Here is a 19764-nt window from a genome sequence, read left to right as displayed (position 1 = left end):
TTCTCCCCAAAGGGAGGCTGAGCGTTTCTCCCCAAAGGGAGGCTGAGCGTTTCTCCCCTCAAACTCCCCACCAGTAGCTATCAGTTAAGGAGAGCCTAGCAGGATTGGGGCTGGGCTACTTTTCCCTCACCCCTAGACGTTAATATGGCTTCAGACAGTAGCTCAGAACACAGACATCCTAGGCTTCAGTGGTAGACATCAACATGGGTTCTGGCCATATCGGGACCACTGAACCATTCATGAACCTCGTCAGCTGCATGGACCACGAGCCTCAGCATTCCACTCACATCAGCATGCCGTCCCTCCCCCCACCCCAGGAGCAAAGCCTGAGAACATCAGCAGGTCAGCAGTCAGCAGTACAGACTGCGTATGTACACATTGTTCTCAGCTTCATCATGTCCTGGGGTGGCAGCAGGGCCGCAGACACACCATGGTCTCTGATGGCACCTTGGACCACCATCAGTGGTCCTTTGAGGAACCTTTCCTTATCTGGGGCCTCTGTTGTTGCCCAGACCAGGGAGATATGGAGGCTGGGCTGCAGGCTCAGGAGCTGAGTCTACACCTGCGTAAGCTCCAGGTTGTTGTGTAGCATCCCTCTGGCCCACTCCATTTTTCCTATTTTTCCCACCTCTCCATCACATATTTGTTCATCATAGTGGTGCCCACTGACCCCCACATGGAGGCAGGGCAGTGCTGGGTGTCGTCTTCTGCAGCTCTGCACTGCCTGGTGGTTTGTTGTTGTTATTGTCTTTTAAGTTTGTGAGTGTGTCTGCGTGTACATATGTATGTGAGTGCCCTTGAAGGTAAGACAAGAGCATCAGATGACCTGGAGAGCTGGAGTTACAGATGGTTGTGAGCTGCCAGATGTGGGAGCCATGAACTGAGCTCCTACCCTCTGCAAAAGCAACAAGTGCTCTCTACTTAGCCATCTCTCCAGCACCATTATGTATGAATACATAATGGGGAACATGTATTTACCATGTTGCACATGCGGAAGCATTTTCTCAATTCACTTTTCTCCCTTCCAGGTGACTCTAGCTTGTGTCCAGTTGACAACAACAAAACAGAACGCTTACACAGTACAGGTCCTACTATTCCCATCAAGGGCACACACACTAAAATGACGGATTTCCTTCCACTAGTACCCACCTCTTGAAGGCTCCACCACCTCCCCAAACACCACAGAGTAGAGAGCAGCTCAGAGCAAGTGACATGATGTCCTCAGAGGGCCAGCCCGGAGGGGGAGGATCCTAGTGAGCTAGTGGAAAGAACTGATAGTATCCAGAGACACCAGAGTCTCCGTGAAGGTAAAGGACAGGAAGAAGGAGGTGTGTTCCCCTCATTTTTTAACAAAAGAAAGTAAAATCTAGAATCACATAGAGACCCTTTGGGCACATTCAACATTCAAACCCAGACGCACAAGCTAAAGCTGCCTAGTAGGTTTCGGACAGGTAGAGTGGTTGAAGCTGGACTTGATGGATCCCTGACAAATACACTCATATAATATTTTTCACCCTGCTCTGTTTACTTACTCTAGCAATTTCCCCTAAGATTATTCTTTGAATCGTGATATGTAATAGCTGAGTGACTTTCATCTGTACCACTGTTCCATGAATTATTAGCTTTTTTCTTTACGTCAGACACGTTCACTCATTTGGTTTCTGCTCAGCCTTAGTCTGTCTCTGGACAGGCTTTGCGTAGTCATTTTTTCTGTCCCTTACCCTTCATATTTGTCATCAGCATGAAGAACCCTCCATAGTAGAGAACTGGTCTCCAGTGGTTCTCGCAGGGAGGCCCCTCAGGTGTTTGAAGATGGTTTCATTTCTTCTTCCTCCTCGAAGGCTGTACTCCAGGCTGACAGACTGCCTCACATGGGTTCTGTTCCTCAGAGCTTCTGAACTGTGCCTCGCTTGAGGTTCTTACATTTCTGAGTGTGCAGGGCTCTGAAACCCTGGCAAGGCCTTCCACCAGTTACCCACACCCTTTATTTTCTCCTCCTTCTCGGCCAGATTGCCTAGACTCAGGCCTTGGTAAGCCTCAGCCTGAGTTCTAGCCCAGTTCCCCTCGGAGCCCCTCTTGGCGGTCGACAATCTGCCCTGAGTACTTTAAGCCTTTTTCATCAGGTGTCCTGGCCAGTCTTCATACGGCCAGTAACCCCACCTTTCCTCTGAAGGGCTCTGGCTGTTAGGGTGCCTCTGGAATAAAACCCTTTGTGGGTAGATGGCTCACTGTGCTCAGACCTTTGTTCAGTACTTTTAAGAATAAAATTTAAATATGCAGAGAGTGAGCCTTCTGGACCCTCAGACCTAAATGGTGTGTCTTCATCATACCACTCTCCAGGGCTCAGGGACCTACGCAGAAGAGGAGATGAGAAAATTCTAAGAGCTGGGGGACAGGAAAAAGCCTGAGGAAACAGCTTCTTCCAGTACAACAGGACTGATGATACACATAGGAACTCACAGGAACTGTGACAGCACACGGACGTCCTACACAGGTTCAAAACAGATGAGGTCCCACATTGAGTCTCACCCCGAACCAAGAAGCTATTTGTAATTGATACCTGCTGGGAAAGATAAAATTAGTTTCCCAAGTGGGTTGTTACCACATATATCAGTTACATGCTATGGCACATCCGTTGCCCAAGAGTAGCTGACTAACACATACTGGACTTTGTTTTGACTTTCATTTTTTGTCTTAGTTTTGGAGAGAGAGAAAGAACATTGAGTTCAGTGGGTAGGGTTTGAAGAGCTAAGGGAGGGGACGGCATGATCAGAATATACTGTATGAAACAAAATTTTTTTTTAATAAGAAAAAGTAAAGTTTAGCCCAGAGACACTGGGCCTTCAGCCAGAGGAAGGTAAAAGAAGATGGTTTCTGGGCGTGGACGCTGATGGGAACCTGTATATTGACACCAGTGTTTCAGAACACAGAGGGATCCGGGGAGACAGGGTCCTCCAGCGCCACCATGACTAGTAGAAGAGGAAGGTCCTCTCCTGAGTCTGCCTGGCATCTGTTTCTTGTCCCCAAGGACAAGGGCTGCCTGCTGGGAGGGGCTCAGTGTCCAGTCTGGGATGATAGATGCCAAAGAGAGCAGGGCTTGGCCTCTCCCTCATTTCCTGACCCCAACCATAAATCCCTCCTGTTTCTGCCACCCCCTGCCCTATTGCAGAGCCTGGCACATCCCACCTGTGGGACGGGCGTGTCTTAGAGAGGGTCACACATCTCGTTAAAGCCTGACAGAGCCCCGTGCTCCCTGTTGACAGCATTTTTCCTATGCATTGTGCGACAGACATCCCACCTCGAGGAGGGCCTGTGGGAAGCATGAGCTCTGCCTCCTACCTGGAAGAGGAAGTGGGCCCTTCCTTGCCCACACTTCAAGAAAAATCCTCTATAGGCTCTCCCTGAAATGTTTTGGTAACAAGCTCAGAGCTCTCCTTTATGTGCCGCAGCAGCTGCACAAAAAAATCCAAGTATCCAGTTTTTCAGAACCTAAGCAGTTAACGCTGGAAATTTTGCTGCAAATAAATTGATCAGTATGCAAGACAGTTGTCACGGCTGAATCATGGTCCACAGTTAAGGTAAACAGATCTGTGATGACATTTTCTGAGCAGAATACAAATGCAGTGCGTTTGCTCCCAGAGGTTTCTGACATTTTTTTCTACTCGGGCAGCATATCCTGCTAAGAAGGTGTTGTTCGCAAAGAAGAAAGGTCTTTGTTCAACCCTCTGAGAAGGTAGGGCTGGAGCATTTGATGTGCTATCTGTGACGGGTGTCGCTCTGGGAAAGATGGGTGTGGAGGGAGCATTTCCTTTGCTTAGCCGCCTCCTTCCTCTTCTCCTGCCGTGCAGAGAGCCTTTTGGCTTTCTTATTTATTTGAATGTGTTTGTATTGTGAAAGTTTGCATGTGGTTAGTTTTCTCCATGTGAAGATCAAGGGCTGTTTTCTCATAGGTGGATTTCCATGAAATAGTGAGAAGGAGAAGAGAATGTCTATTTTTTATTTCTTCTTCTTGCTTTCATCTTAATACCCCCAAGTTTCATGTTTTCCCAGGCTGTTCCTGCCTGCTCTGTTTTATAGGAACCCAACATAGCATGGCTGGGTCTGAAATGAGAAATAGTCTATAGCTGGATGCTGAGCCATGGGCCAGAGACACTTTGTGTGTCATGGTGGAGCCTGTATCACTCTTAGTCTGGGCTGATATTCTGATGTACGCACAGCCTCGTTGCAGCGCTGTCTAGGAGCTAGCAAGCAGGTGTTTTCTGGGGGATCCTTGCAGGTGGGGTTGAACTTGCTGGGGGTGCTGATATGTCTGTTTCTGCATTGGTCGTCATCTATGATGAGTAACCCTGAGAACAGGTCATTACGAAAGAGTCACATTGGACATGGGGAATAACTGAATCTATTGAGAGTGACACTTGGGCTCAAAGGCTTCCAGAAAGTTCCAGTGACTGAAAGTGAACCAGAAGGTGTACCCTTCAGAGGTGACTGAAATGGGGTATGTGCTTGGACGTTGTGAAGCCATTAAAGGACTGCATTCAGGAGAGAACTTCTCCTGCTGTGCTTCTGTAGACAATAGATGGGCTATCCCAGGGCTAGCCTCCTTCAGGAAGCCTTCTGGAACCTTCCGTGGCATCCCCAGAGCACAGGGCTACCTTTCTCACTGCCAGCAGCGTTCATTGTAGAATGCCAAGCCAGCTTCATGCACAGTCTTGATTGGGTCTTTAAAAATCTCTGGCTGCCATTCGGCTTCTAGCACAGCCTGTGGCTCAAAATAGGCTTTGCAAATGGTGCTTCCGATCCTAGCAGACAGCAGCCCGAGCAAAGGAGGGATACCTGGTTAACCCAGTTTCTTAGCTAGATGAGTGAACTGAGAGCAGTGCCGGGTTCTGCAGGCCCTGTGCTCCTCTGAGTTCACGGACACAGGAGGCCGTAGATGCACTTGTTCTTTGCAACAGGTCCTAGCACAAGCTCCTGTGGCATAGTACATGCAAATGCGCAGCCAGCCTGCCATGGTTTTTCTTCCTCCTCTAGACTTTTCTGCCCATTCAGTGTAGGAGGATCAGGTGACCAAGGTTCTTTTTTGGGTTTTCCCTTTTTGAGCCTTGAGGCTGACACACCATTATTTTGAGACGGTGACATCATCCTTCCTCCTTGAGACTCTGTCATCCCAGCCCTGGTCTCTCACCTGGACTGTTGTGACCTTCGTTTTCTTTCAGGAGGAATACAAGTAGAGTGGACCATATCTACACTGAGGAGGGGAAGGCTGGTTGGAAACTGGCCTCCTTGAGACTTGATACTGAAGCTGAGTCTAAATGACCAGGGAGCTAACTGGGTGAAGAGAAGGATGAACATAGAACATAGTCTGTGCAATGGTCCTGGGGTAGACGGGAACATGGTATATGGTACAAGGATGGACAGGGAAATGTGCCCGGAGCCAGGAGGGTGAACAGGAGAGGTGGCAGCATCCTGACTGTGCAGAAACAAGAAGTTGGTCATGGCGGGGACTCCACACAATGGTAAGAACAAGGAGAAGTTGAGAAAGAGGATGGAGTGGCTGGCCTTATCTGATCTGGCTGCATGGGTACAAATAAGAGGGACAGGAGGCCAAGCTGTCACAAGCCAGGCCGCAGCAGAGGTAGAGAGACTCGTAGCAGGGACAGCAGGCTTGCTGTCAGGGTTTGGGGAGCCATGGAGGTGGTATTGGCATAACACACCTGGAGGAGGTCAGTGAGGGGCCACAGGAGTAAAAGAAGCTGCCTTGGATGCCTTGGGGTCCTGGTGAAGAGCAGCAGCTGGTAGAGACATGGCAGGAGCGTCATAACATGGGTGGCCAGGGAAATGGCTCCTAAGAAGCAGTATGGATGCCTGAGTAGGTGGGGGAAACATTCCCACAGAGGGCTAGGAACAGGAGAGTCACTGTTGACCATAGCCAGCTATGGCCACTGTATGACCCCAGATCTCTGGTGGGAGGGGCCATATCTGAGTAGAGGAGCAGCGCCGGTGAGTGGGAGGAGCAGAGAGGCAGCCGTAGGTAGGAGCTTTGCCTCTGCTTTATGAACTTTTACATGCACAATGGCATGTAAACCCTCTATCTATTTTAAGGTGATTTGCGTATGATGTGTGGTGATGTTATCATGGAATGCATTTGAATTTCTGTGCAGCAGACTCCATCCTTACTAAATGTGGCAAACCCTTATCTGTGAGTTAGGCTCATCTCCCAGGCTTCTTGCCGAAGCCTGACCTTCCTTTGCTTGACCTGCCTATAGGGAATAGGAGTTAAGAATAGAGTGGAGTATCAGAATTTCTGGGTTCCCTCGCCAGCATACACCAACCCTCTGAAGGGAGTCTGGAGCTGTGGGAACCTGGGTGATGCCAGGGGCCATGTTTCTAACCTGTGCAGGAATGAGAGCAGGTACTGTGTTAGTGACGAAGAAACTGTAACCCTGCCAGGCCCAAGGCAAGGTGCACACATAGTATTAATGTGTGTGTGTCCCCTTAGCATCTTTCTTGATCCTGCAACTAGTTGTTTGTATATATACTGCATCTGTGTGGTTCGTATGGTGTATGTCAGTGTGTAATGCATGTGTGCTTGTATGTGTGTGAAGCCTTGAGAAGAGGTGTCGACACAGGAAATGGAGGCTCACCACTTCACACAACTCTACTGGAGAGATTCAGTGCCGGTCAGCTGGCTCTCCCCAGAATGTGGCCAGGTGCCAGCTGGCACAATGACATAGCCCTAAGGGGGCCACAGCAGCTCAACTCAGGAAGAGCCCTTCTCAGACAGCCTTCATGTTTCGGTGACTTCAGTCCCAGACGAATACTTTGGGAGGAGCAAGGGTCCTGGAATGTAGTCTTCCCTCTACGCTTGTGAGGCAGGGCCAGAAAGACAAGAATCACAGAAGTGCGGCGAAGAATCTCATAGGAAGATGATTATGTTAGCACCTATGTGTGTGTTCAGCTGAACGAATGTGCTTACTTGCGCCAGGCGCCATCTGAGTGCACGTACATTGGTATTTCTGATCCTCCTAACTTAAGGACATCTACTTTACAGGTAGGAAATCATGGCACAGAGAAGTGATTTGCCCAACAGTTATAGAACACTATCCTCTGTAGGCATGTGTGTGTGTCTATCTTACACACACACACACAAAGGAGGGGGAGGGAGTGGAGAGAGAGTACGCGCGTTATGTTGAAATATGTTCTTTTCCTGGAGAAATAATAATAATAATAATAATAATAATAATAATAATAATAATAATAATAGAGAAGAGAAATTTCTTCTCGTAGACATCATACATGCTTTCCTGGCCTCATAACAACTTCGTAATGTAGGTGTTTGCTTAACTTATTGAAGCCTCTGAAGCTTGGAGAGGTGTCACGTCCCGTGACTCCACGGCTGAACTGAGTGACCCCGAACCATGGGCCTTCTACTGCGATTGTGGTTGAGAAGCTCCGTGTCAGTTCATTTCTTGGGGTAGCAAAGGTGGGGGTTGTCAGGGCACCCTACTTCTGCTGGGCACCCTGAGGCTGGCAGCCCTATACTGAGTGGCTAAAACCTAAGCAGTCTCTGCCACTCACTAGCTCTGTAGCCTGACACCCACCTTCTCCAGTCTTCAATAAGCGATGCCTTTGTATCTACTTCATGGGTGGATGGAAGTCAAGTTCACGACAGGAAGGCGGCAGGGTTCCAGGGAAACAGTACCCAATACAAGTCTTGAGCAAAATTCTGTCATTGTTACTAAGACAAGCTGTTCGTCATTGGACATGCCTGTTGGGCCCCTTTCCTGTGCCACTGTCTCATGCATGCATTGTTCAAGTTCACTGGCCATATATAGCCTTTACTGTGTGTTCCTCATGAAACAGTTTAAAAATATGCTATCGTCTGTGACATTCAATTAACACATCATTAAATAGTATTAAAATAGCACATGCTGAGTTGTGGGAATGGTTCGGTCGGTAAAGCACTTGCTCTAAAAGCATGAGAACCCGAGTTCTGGTCCTCAGGATGACTCATGTAAAAGCCAGGCATGGTGATCAGTGTCTGTAGCTGCCGCACTAGGGAGAGAGAGACAAGAGGACCCTTGGGTCTCACTGCCAGCAGTTTAGCAGAATTAGTGAGTTCCAGGTTCAGTGAGAGACTCGGTTTCAAAAATTAAGGTGGCAAACAGTTGAGGAAGACACCCAACCAATGACGCCCAACTCTGGCTTCTATACACATGCGCATACATGTATATGTGTATACACGTACAAACACATTTGCACACACCTACGACCAGAGTAAACTAGAGCATTAAAAAATGAATAAGATCTTTAAGATATTAAAGGCCACCTGTAATTGCTACCACAGAAGCAACTAGATTGGCATTGATGTGTACCGCTGCTTGGCTGTCTATGTTCTGTAAAACACACACACATTCACACACACACCACCACCACCACCACCACCACCACCACCACCACCACCACCACCACCACCATCACCATATCTCACCACATCTCATACCACATACCTCCTCAGTCCTAAGACTCTCTGGGGGCCCGATACTTTCATGTCTACTTATGCTGCTGCACTGTCTTCCAGGAAGGCTGTCTTCATGGACCTCATTTGCAGAGTGTGGCAGTGGCTGCACTGTCAACTTTGCTGACTCTGAAGAGTAATTTCTTCCCTTACAGTGTGATCGCCAGGGTTCCTTTTACCTCATTCTGAATGAACTTCAGAAACCCTAGAGCAAATCAACACTGTTCCATAGGGCTACTCTGTCTGTTAATGTTTGGGCATCCCAGCTGTATTTGGTACCAGGCCATGGCTCAGACCTGGCCAGGAACATTTCTGTAGCATCTTCCAGAAGAATCCTGGAATCTTTGCCTGTTTATATGTTAGTTAAAGGGAACAACTGCCAGGTTTGAGAAGCAGGCATTATCTTCCAAGGGAGGGTGTGCACAGGCAGAGGAGAGAGACCTGCTTTTTATTTTGCTAGAATCTATTAAAGATGTCTCCTAAAGTCAACACTGGAAACATTTAACCTTTAACATGAATGCTAGCTTGGAGGATTGCATCTTCCTTATGTTTTACTTAATATCTAGACCTGTATTTTGGTTACTAACGTAGATGACCCTGGATAAAACAGAATATCTATTCCTTAACTAAAATGGGAAAATAGACATAGGAGCAGGTTTCCTCTGACATGACAAAGAATGCCTGTTTTAGACTAGCACCTCATCCCTATTAACCCAGGCAACAAGCTAAGCTGTTTATCATCCCTGTGTCCACGGCTTTAGTTATTGTTGTTTGAAAGCTTGTTTTCCCAGGCATTGTGTTAGGTTCTTAACATTCATTACTCTTAATTTAAAAAAAAAAAAACTCACAAAGTAAGTATTTTGAGCATTTCATGCATGGTACTATGACCAATAGTGTCCTAGTCATTCTGCTAGTTCACACCTGTTTGAGCAGCTGTTGGGAACTGTTTGACTGCTAACCCACTTGGTCTTCCTCTTAGCCCCATGTAGATCGATGTTACTGAAATATACTCTAGGGAGGAGCTAGACAGCAAAGCACAGGGGCGAGGGGGGCTGTGATCCTGAAGTGATTGCTGGATATGCATTGGCCAACAGGACACTTGTGCAAAGCCATCTCATTGTCTTTGCCGTGTGTCCCTTATTGGTCTTTCTTGCCAGACAGGGTTTGGGGAACTTTACTTTCATCGAGTTGGATCACAATTGGCAATTTTGTTTCAGTTCCCTCCTGCTCAGAGCTGGAAATGACTGGCCTAGAGAAGCAGTGGACCTTTCTAGGTTTTCAAGTGATAGTCAAGATCAATTCTACTCTGATGTTTCCCTTACTCACAGGCATTGAGGTTGTTGGCTTTAAAATGCTGAAACTAATGTTGCATGGAGCACTAGAATAGCAGGTAATAAATGTTAAGTTTCCAGAATCGTAGACATTTGTTATCTACTGGGTTAATCAAGGCTAAAGTAACTTCTTCACATAGGATTTCTCAGTATGTGTGTAATGGGCATTGGCAGTTTTAATAAGGGAGATCGATGCCCAGCTTTTCCTACGCTGTTTCCCCTGGAGCCCTTGTCTGCTATTGACAGCCCTGACCTCCAGCCTTAGGACTTGAGAGAAGCTGGGGAATTCAGCTGTTATTTCAGAAACACATATAATATCTTCTTAGAAGCGGGTTGTGAGGGGCTTGTCAGGGCGTCGCTGCCCTTCCTTCCTTACAGTCACAAACCCAGTAACTGCCCAAGTGAGGGATTCCCCCCACCCCCGCCTCGGTACTTCCCAGTGTGTGCACTCAAGCTTTGTGGACATAATGAGAGGCTGATTTAAGATTATATCAGCATTATAATACTCAGGAGTTTTCAGGGGAATGGCTCAAGTGTGCTTTTAGCCTATGGGATAACCGTCACATGACTTCCTAGTTCCTATAGAGAAAAACAATGATAGGATGCAGGATGGGGCAGCAGCGGCCGCAGTGGCCATTCCTTTGTCCTCAGAGGAGCCTGATGCACACTTTATCCCAACTGTCCTGCTGAAGCATATCTTTTCTAGACTGGCGTGTCCCTTCCCCCCCCCCCCCCCAGGGACTAAGCTAAGAAGAGTGAACCCAGCAGAAGGCTGTATTCCAAAGAACAGAGAGAGGTGTCAGCAAAGCTGCTCCAAAGGTTCACCTTTCTTTCTTTTTTCTTTTCTTTTTTAAATGCAAACATCAAACTTCTCTTCCTTAGGTACAGCAGAGAAGCTCAAAGGAAATAAGGAACAAACAAGGAGGAGTTAGAGGAAGTCCCGTGGGGAGCACCATGTGGACACTGTTCACACCGTGCAGCTCCTTAGCTGGGCTGAGCTCACAGGGGGAGACACAAAAGATGTCTTGCAGACCAGACAGGCCCTTTCCTTCCCTTCCCTTCCCTTGCTTGGAGAAGCAAACCATAAATCATACTTGAAAATCTGAGTAATTTTCAAAACGGTACCAACAGCTATTGAACTTCAGGGTGTGACAGAAAAGACCCCCTCCTCCTGTGGCCCAGGTTGGTGAAGTGCTTCGGGTGTGGGGTGAAGAGATCAGCTAAAGAGCAGCTGATCTGAGGGGGCCGGTGTTGAGGAGGGTACTGTGCCCAAGGGCTAAGAACCAGGCCCAAAGGCTGAGACCAGAGAGGAAAAGGCCAGGCACAGCTCACAAAAGGCTTCTGGTCTGACCGATAAGGGCAGAACCGGTTGCCTGACAACCAGGAAAGTGCAAAGAAGATACTTTTGACTGTGGATTGATTTGAAATCAAGGGTGTTTAACTTGGTGTTAAAGGAGGTTCCAGAAATGCCTGGCTTATTAGAAACAATGTGTTAACTGTGATGAATAGGGAGAAAATCACTCCCTTCTGTTGCCCAACATTCTCTTTCTTTAAATTAGTATTTGTTCCTGGAAAAGCTTGTCTGGGGAGACCTAGGTGCCTCAGCCTGAGGCAATCTCATGACACTTAGTGGGAGACTCTCAGCACCCCAGAATTCATGGGGTCTGACAGTCAGGGCTTCTGAGGCTCTGCTGAGGGTGGGGAACTAGCCTAGGCTCCGTGAGGGAGCAAAGGTGGAGGTCAGTGGATACTGGGAGGGCAAATCACTTTTGCAATTTAGTTTCCTCTCGGGCACAGTGGTTGGTGCCAGCGGTGGCTCTCAGGCTTTCCCTTCTACCTACTGAGCACACCTGCCTGCAGGTGAACAGGGAGACGCGAGTCCCTTAACCACTCCAAACCTGCTTTCATGCACTCACTTTGGGAGTACTGCCCAGAGGTGAAAGACTGGAGATCCCAGGACCTGCCCAGTCAAGTGACCAGCAGTGAGCAAAGCCGCCACAGCTCCAGGTCCTTGGGCTTCCTCACAGGTGGGCTTGCGTGGGACAGTAGGACAGCTTTCTTGCTTGTTACTGGGTTTTTCTGTCATTAACAAATCTTCTTGTCTCTGTTGACCTCCAGAAATGGCTTCAGACATACCCGGATCTGTGACCTTGCCTGTTGCCCCCATGGCAGCCACTGGACAGGTGAGAATGGCAGGGGCCATGCCTGCCCGAGGAGGAAAGCGGCGATCCGGGTAAGCAGACCCATCATTTCCGGAAACTGGATTTAGTAAAAGTTGAGCAATGCTCTTTCCCAGCTAGAAAAGTATTGTTTTTTTTTTCCCCTCCTGGAGAGTAAAAGCTCAGCAGTTTGCATCCTGTTTAGATTTTGCAAGATTCCTAAATATGCACATGATTTGATTCTAAGTGTTCTGGGTCCTGGCACCCAGCTGGGGATTTCTGTTTGCTTGTCCTTGTAGTCAGAGTGTCCTGTGGGATCCTGCTGGGCCTCACTTCTGCTTGCTCTCCGTAGGGAGGAGCCCACCCTTAACTGCCCACACATTCCAACCTCATTTGGCAGACCCAGACCCAGGGACTGTAAATGATCTAACTAAGGCCCTCCAACCTTTCCTCCAGTGCTCATCTTTCCTACGAATATGCAGGAATTCCTCTGGCCAGGACCCAGCACCTGAAGGCCAGCCAGATGTGTTCAATGAGACAATAAAGTGAATAAGTATTGTCAACTCTACTGGCTCTGATAGGTCACAGGACCATTTCAAGCAGATGAGACCAGAACTGGCACCGATTTGTGCTGAATGTTGTTATCATCTATCCTCAGAACCCCATATCAAGCCAACCAAAGTCCTTCAGGAAAAACATAACTGGTATTTTTCTGTCTCAATATATTACTCAGCCCTATACCCCATTGATCTCTTTTTTTCATGTTCAGTGAAGTAGTTAATAAACAAGCTGTCTCATGAGGTTGCTCAGTTTCTGATCACACAGTGCCTGATTGCACCTATCCAGTGAGAACAAAGCATACCTTCCAAAGCCGCAAGACTTGAGGCTGGATCTGTGTTGAAATGGATGGAGTAGGGACAGGATGAAACAGCACAGTATTATAATGCCAGCTTATGTGCCAGCTTCTGTGTGTAGTGGGGTCTTTGGAAAAGGGCCTCAGAGGTGCATGGGTACTCTGAGGACTCAGGGGGCTGAGAATCTGAGGTTGGTGGCAAGGCAGGCCTCTTCTTGATCCTGCACACTCTCTGAGGCAGTCAGTGTTCTGTCTGCTGCTGCTAGGTCCCCTCAGCGGGTGCTGCAAATAACTACTTCTGTTGAGTTGTGGGACATGCTTGAAGAGACTGAAAGACAGGGGAGAGGAAGCGAATGGGATGTCAGGGGAGAAAAAGCAGCATTGGCATGCCCTTCCCCATTCCTTTCCTCTCTCACCCAAGAGTCATTCTCATGGAGGTAAGTGTTCCAAGTGCTCAGGACAGTCACCCATTCCTCTCTAGTGCTTCACAGCCTCGTAGAGCTGACCTGACTGGCCTCTTGAGAATTTGGATCCTTCTGGATGTGTGTCTGGCCTAGTGCTGTGAGTCCTTCCTGGCTGGGCTTTCTTCCCACTTCTCTGACAGAGTTTGCAGTGAGAGTTTCAACAGGGCTCCTCTCTGCCTGGCAGCTGGGACACAAGGTGAAGGTTCAGGAGTTTCAGATTCTTTCCAAAGTAGCTCCACATGTGTGGGAGAAATGAGCTGAAGCAAGTCACCTGACACGCATTCTTGCTGTGACCTCCCGAAGTTCGGCAAAGAAGAGGGGCTCCCACCAGGCGAAAGCTGTGCTTTCCACCTTAGTGAGGAGGTGGCGGTGATGAGTTAAGTGATAAGCTGAGCCCACTCCTAGGCTAACCATTGGCACGGAGGGTGGAGGCTGTAGACAGGGATGGACAGGAATGGATCAGCTCCCCCCACAGCCTTGCATCCAGGGCTGAGTTTCTGAAACACTATCACTGAGGAAAAATCCCAGCAATAATTGATAGAGGCAGGAGACTCCAGAGGTCAGGACCAGTCTGGGCTGCAGACTGTTTAACTGAGACCCTGCTTAAAAAATAAAGAAAGAAGGAAGAAGGAAAAAGGAAGGAAGGAAGGAAGGAAGGAAGGAAGGAAGGAAGGAAGGAGGGAGGGAAGGAAGGAAGGAGGGAAGGAGGGAGGAAGGAAGGAGGGAAGGAAGGAAGGAAGGAAGGAAGGAAGGAAGGAAGGAAGGAAGGAAGGAAGGAAGGGGAAAGGAGGTTGTCTCTGTAAGTGGGTGTTCCTCAGGTTTAAATATGTAGCTCAGATGTAATATCAACCTGCAGATCCAGGCTCTGAAGTGGGAACATTTTCAGGCACATCGTCACCGCTGTGTTCTGAGGACCTGTGGCAGGGCCTGGGATTGCTCCTGTGTAGCCACTGTTGGAACAACTGTACTGGAATGACCTTTCTCTGTGCTTAAAAAGCGAATGCTGTGTGCAAACTCTTACTGATGTTGCAGTGTTATTCTTAAACAGCACTGCTAGGGAGATTCTCATTGCTTCCTTTTCACACAAGTTATGCTCTGAAATGCCTGTCCAAGCTTCTTATTCAGGCTCACCACCGACAGCTCACTTTCTTTTTTTTTTCTTTATTAATTACACTTTATTCACTTTGTATCCCCCTGTGGTTCCCTCCTTCCTCCCGTCCCAATCCGTCCCTTCCTCCACCCTCTGCATGCATGCCCCTCCCCAAGTCCACTGATAGGGGAGGTCTTCCTTTCCTTCCTTCTGATCCTACTCAATTAGGTCTCATCAGGAGTGGCTGCATTGTCTTCTTCTGTGGCCTGGTAATGCTGCTTCCCCTTCAGGAGGAGGTAATTAAAGATCAGGCCAATCAGTTCAGTCAGAGACAGTCCGTTTTCCTATTACAATGGAACCCACTTGGATATTGAACTGTCATGGGCTACATCTGTGCAGGGGTCTTAGGTTATCTCCATGCATAGTCCTTGGTTGGAGTATCAGTCTCAGGAAAGACCCCTGTGCTCAGATTTTTTGGTTCTGTTGCTCTCCTTGTGGAGTTCCTGACAGCTCACTTTCTGAAGACTTGTATCACCCAGTCACTCATTCACTATGCTGAGGGTTTTTTGTTGTTGTTGTTGTTTTGTTTTTAAGAGTGAATGCAATAAGGCTTAAAGTCAGAGTTTGATTTTTTTATTATCCAGATGTTTCAGTATAATAGAGAAACATAAAAGACATAAAACAAAGGATGATTTACTTAACTTTTTATAGCAGAAGAAATAAGTGAAGCTTATTGTAGTCATATTTAAAGTTGGACATGGTGGCAGAAACCTGAATGCAGAACCTGGGCAACTGTTGTTGTGAGGTCTTTTATTTAGTCAGGGGCAACAGAGTGTGTGTGTGTGTGTGTGTGTGTGTGTGTTGCTGAAAGGCTAGTGGGTTCTGATTTATCTCCTAGGCTAGGCACACTTTATTCATGCCTTTCCAAATTACTAAACATTATTGCTGCCTAAGTGTGAGTCCACACAGGTAGGTTCATTTTCTCTCTATGCTGCATATATGTGATTGCATACATACTCACGGGTGGGAAGGTACAGTTCCTCTCCATGCTACATATGTGTGATCGAATACACACTCATAGACAGTAGGCGCAATTCTACATGCTACATGTGTGTGATTGAATATACACTCGGGTGGTAGGGGCAGTTTCTCTCTGTGCTACATGTGTATGATTACATATATACCTATAGGTGGTGGGTGCAGTTTCTACATGCTACATGTATGTGATTGCATGCTTGCACAGATAGGAATACTTTCTTGGTCTTTAATTTTTCATATACAAATAGTGATTCCAAGTTCCCAGTGGACTCCAATAAACAGGGTCCAGACCAGACCATCCTTTTCTTTTACCTTCTGCTGGCCTGATATGCAGCTCGCATGGCCAAGCTGGGACCATTTTTTATACAACTCACTTCCCAAACTATCTGTCCCATAGGGTATTGGGTAAAAAAACTGTTAAAATGAGAGTGACTAACCATCCTGACTTGCTTGAGACTTTGTCAGCACTGAAGTCATGGAACCCAAGAATACCCTGTCCTTGGTCACCCCCAAAATCTCATTGATCTTTAGGCCTGCAGTGGGGGCTGACTGGTCAACTCTGTGATGAAAACGCCTTGAGATAGCTCAGTGGTACAGACACTTGGTGCCATGCCTGATGACCCAAGTTAGATAATCAGATCCCCATGGTAGAAGGAGAGAGCTTACTCCCTCAAGTAACTACCTCTACCCACACAGGCAAGCACAAGAGTTCAAGAGCAAACATACACACACACACACGTTATAGAAACTTTGATGTCAAATTGAACTGAATGTAATTTTAAAGATAACTGTGAATTTGACACCCGTTTGAGGTTTTAATAAATCCAAAGTTCTTTGGAATTTTGAAAACGCTAAACATGGTAGGCAGAGAAGCTGATCTTTCCTTTGTAAGCACTAGGTGGCAGTGTGGCTCTGCAAAAATGCAGTTGGCCTCAGTTACATTTTTGGTGGTTATTTCCCACATGTAGTTTCCAGGAAGGTGAGTTGATAGCTTAGTAATTATACAGGATATTAATGAGCTTTCTTTATTTAGAATTTCAACACTCAACTCCACTTGTCCTGTGGACAGCTCAGTGTTCCAGTGCTGGACTTGCGTAATAATGGCTGTGGGGACAGGTACATGCCACCGTCTCCCTGGTGGCATGCATATAGTCTTTCTTTTCCCTTCTTCTCGCCCAGTTCCTTTTCTCTTTGTACTGAGGCATTTTTGTTATCACAACTGACATTTTTCTCTTCTCGTATTTTTTAGTGTGAGGACAGTTGGCCTTTGAGAACCGAGGATTCAAGTTGGTGAGGAATCCCATCAGGCAATTTTGGGCATGTGAACTCAGGCTACACAGTACACAATTCAGGACAAAGACATGCAAAAGCTTTCCTCTCTCCCTTCATTTTATCTTATTTAATCCTAGTTCCTAGGTCCCTCATGTTACTGCAAAACCTAGAGGCCACCATACATTTCACTGGGATATTTATACAAAACCCATCTTGGGGTATGTAGACAAAGATGTCTCTTCATGTGTAACGTGACTGCTTCTTGGTGGCCTGGGTACCCTGTGCACATCCTGGGTCAATTATTACCCATGCCTTTACCGACTAGGGAATGAAGGTCACCCTTCCTGTGAGCTCTGGCATCTGTAGCTGTGGTCTTCTGGCACAGACTCCATTCTTTGTTTATTTATTGTTTTAGCAGAATCTTGCTGTGTATCCCAGCACACTCCATTCTCATAATAAGCTGCTAAAACATGGGATTCCTCAGACCTAGCTGGCAGGCAACCAGCCTCCCTCCTACTTGGATCATGAGAATGTGCCTCATCAAATCCTTCAAGCCTGTGAAGAACTAAGGACCTAGGAACTAGGATCAGATATGGCAAAATGAAGGGAGGGAGGACAGATTTTGCATGTCTTTGTCCTGAATTATGTACAGTGAAGCCTGGGTTGACATGCCCAAATTTGCCCGATGTGATCCCTCACCAACTTGGATCCTTCGTTCTCAAAAGCCAGCTGTCCTCGCACTTAAAATAAGAGATGAGGGAAATGGCAGGGTAATTTAGGGCTTGCAGATGCCTCCCTCAGGAGCCTTACTTACTGTTGGTGTTTCATTTTCTTCCTCAGAAACTCTGAGTATACTTGATCATAGTTAGGTTCCCCTGTGCCCTAACACCTGTGTTTGCTGACAGTATAAGAACTTGGGTTTTTGAGAAGGAACATTTGGGGTTCTAGTTAATAAAGAATTCATCAAGACATTGTTTGATGTTAAAAGAGAAGGCTCAATAAAGAAGCAGTCTGAAGAGTAATTTCATGAGCTTCATCAAGCAGACAACCAACCTGAGTGATTTTGGTACCACATGGCCATTTCCTCCTCAGCAAGCTCCTGTTTGATCCTTGGTGTAAGAGAATGATGGTCTTGAATGACCTTTGCCCAAGAGGTTCGTGGAGACTCACCAAGTTATAAGCAGTATTCCCAGACAGGGCCCCTGTTCCTAGATATTGCTTCATCACCCTTTGAACTTACTGTTTCTAAATCCCTTAAGCAATATACCATAAAGTTTAGAAATGAAGTGTTGATATGGAATACATGAGGTGGAGGGACCCACATACCCCAGAGATAATGGGAGACAAGAAATATTGATATCTTCCCCCAACATGCCTGGATCATCCGTTGGTGACCTAGATGGGACAAGTTGGCACTTTGAGTATTCCCATTTCTGACCAGAGAACTAACAGTGTACACACTGGAGACCTTTCATTTGTGATTTTTTTTTTCTTGTGACTGTAGGGATTCTGTTTAGCACCACCTGAGGTTGGAAGCATTGCATATTGCTGTGATGGGGTGAAGGTCTCCTTGCTCTCACAACTCATGTAACCAATTACAGTCTTCTGAAACTTGTACTAGTGCTCACCTGTGGCTTTGACTTTTCAGAATGGACTTCGATGATGAAGATGGTGAAGGTCCCAGTAAATTTTCAAGGTGAGTCTATTTTACCTTTCTTAAGCCAACAGCCAGCAGTCACCTGACTGGCATGCACGGGCACTTGGTGCCTCTTGTCATTGAGCAAGCCAGTGTCTATATTTTCACCTTTTTGTGTATGCCTTGTTTAGTGCAAGTATTTGACCTAGTGACAGACAGCTATTAGTAATCCTGATGTGTCCCAAGCTTAGCCTGATGGTATATGCTTGAAATCTCAGCACTTGGGAGCATGAGGCAGGAGGATGGCAATTTTAAGGCAAATCTGAGCTACATAGCAAGAACCTGTCTCAAAAACCTGTAGCAAATAAAAAGAGGAGTAATTAATTAGTTCTTAATTCTGTTTGCTCTTAAATTAAACAGTAACTACTAACTTTGATGGACTCCCTTTTGAAAAACAAACAGAGGGTTCAAGTATAGAGAAAATGATCAACATGAATTCTTTCTTTCTACTAAGGAAAATAAGGAGAACTACAAGAAACGTATAGCCTGTTTGGAGGTGATATCAAGGTCCTCACAATCAAGCTTCTGACTATGTGACACCATCTTTAGCTGGCTCTGTGAGGCTGGCCTGTGCATATCCTGCCTTTTAGTAAGGCTCCCATGTCACCAGGCTGGTGGTATAAGGTAGCATGAACCATAGCTTCTGAGTCAGTTTGTTTTGTTTGAGACATTGTGGGACACTTGGAAGTGTGCTGAAAACAGGCATTGTTCCCTCATTCTTACCATGCCTCTTTTCTTACAGCAGGGCTTGCCCTGGTGCCCCCATCACTCAGACCTCATTTGTAGTTGTTGATTTTAGAAATTTATGGCGGGTGATAGATGTCTGCTGTATTCCTATTCCAGTTGGACTAACAGTCTTGGATGTTTAAAGCAGTATTGAGAAGTGTGATGTCCACATAGCACACTGAAGTGGCTGTCTACTTTTCTCCATGCTGGGCCTTTGGTTCTTTTTAACCATAACCAAAATGATAGCTGTGAGTTAAGCAGTGTTCTCTACAAATGCAGGAGGGCTGCATGACCCTCCCAGGGATTCCCAGGCTTCAAGTCTATAGTAAATATCTCCTCATCTCATGAACTTTACCACTGAGACCAGGCTCACCCATTTCCCAGCTTCATCCTCAAGTGAAGCATAAGAGATGAGCTGAGAACACATTTCTAACCCATTAGTGACCTTGAAGTTTCCAATCAAAACAAGATGTAATCAACAACAACCATTACCTCTTCCTGTGCAGACATGGTCATGCATCTTGGATGTCCATGTTTCTAAAGATGTGCCTTAATAGCAAGGGGTGTTCTGTTACTAGAAAGGAGCTAGCCTCAGAAATGGTTCTCCGCCACCCCCC

At 46.8% G+C, this 19764-nt stretch overlaps 1 protein-coding gene across 4 annotated transcripts in view; it reads left to right on the top strand.

Moving 5' to 3' along the window:
• Arnt2 (aryl hydrocarbon receptor nuclear translocator 2) overlaps nucleotides 1–19764 on the top strand; it is a 153340-nt gene that overhangs the window by 26732 nt on the left and 106844 nt on the right. For 3 of the 4 annotated variants that reach the window (XM_055623203.1, XM_055623204.1, XM_055623201.1), the window contains exons 2-3: nucleotides 11968–12082; nucleotides 18374–18421. In XM_055623203.1, coding sequence (XP_055479178.1) covers nucleotides 11970–12082; nucleotides 18374–18421 — 161 coding nt within the window. In that variant the 5' untranslated portion in view covers nucleotides 11968–11969. Of the gene's footprint in view, nucleotides 1–3563; nucleotides 3579–3670; nucleotides 3734–11967; nucleotides 12083–18373; nucleotides 18422–19764 lie in introns of those variants that run through there. The other variant, XM_055623202.1, reaches the window with a different exon arrangement.

Source organism: Psammomys obesus, unplaced genomic scaffold, assembly GCF_907164565.1.
Source record: "Psammomys obesus unplaced genomic scaffold, mPsaObe1.curated_primary_1811, whole genome shotgun sequence".
Classification (NCBI taxonomy): Eukaryota; Metazoa; Chordata; class Mammalia; order Rodentia; family Muridae; genus Psammomys; species Psammomys obesus.
Note: the sequence above shows the minus strand (reverse complement) of the source record. Positions and strands in the feature narration are given on the sequence as shown.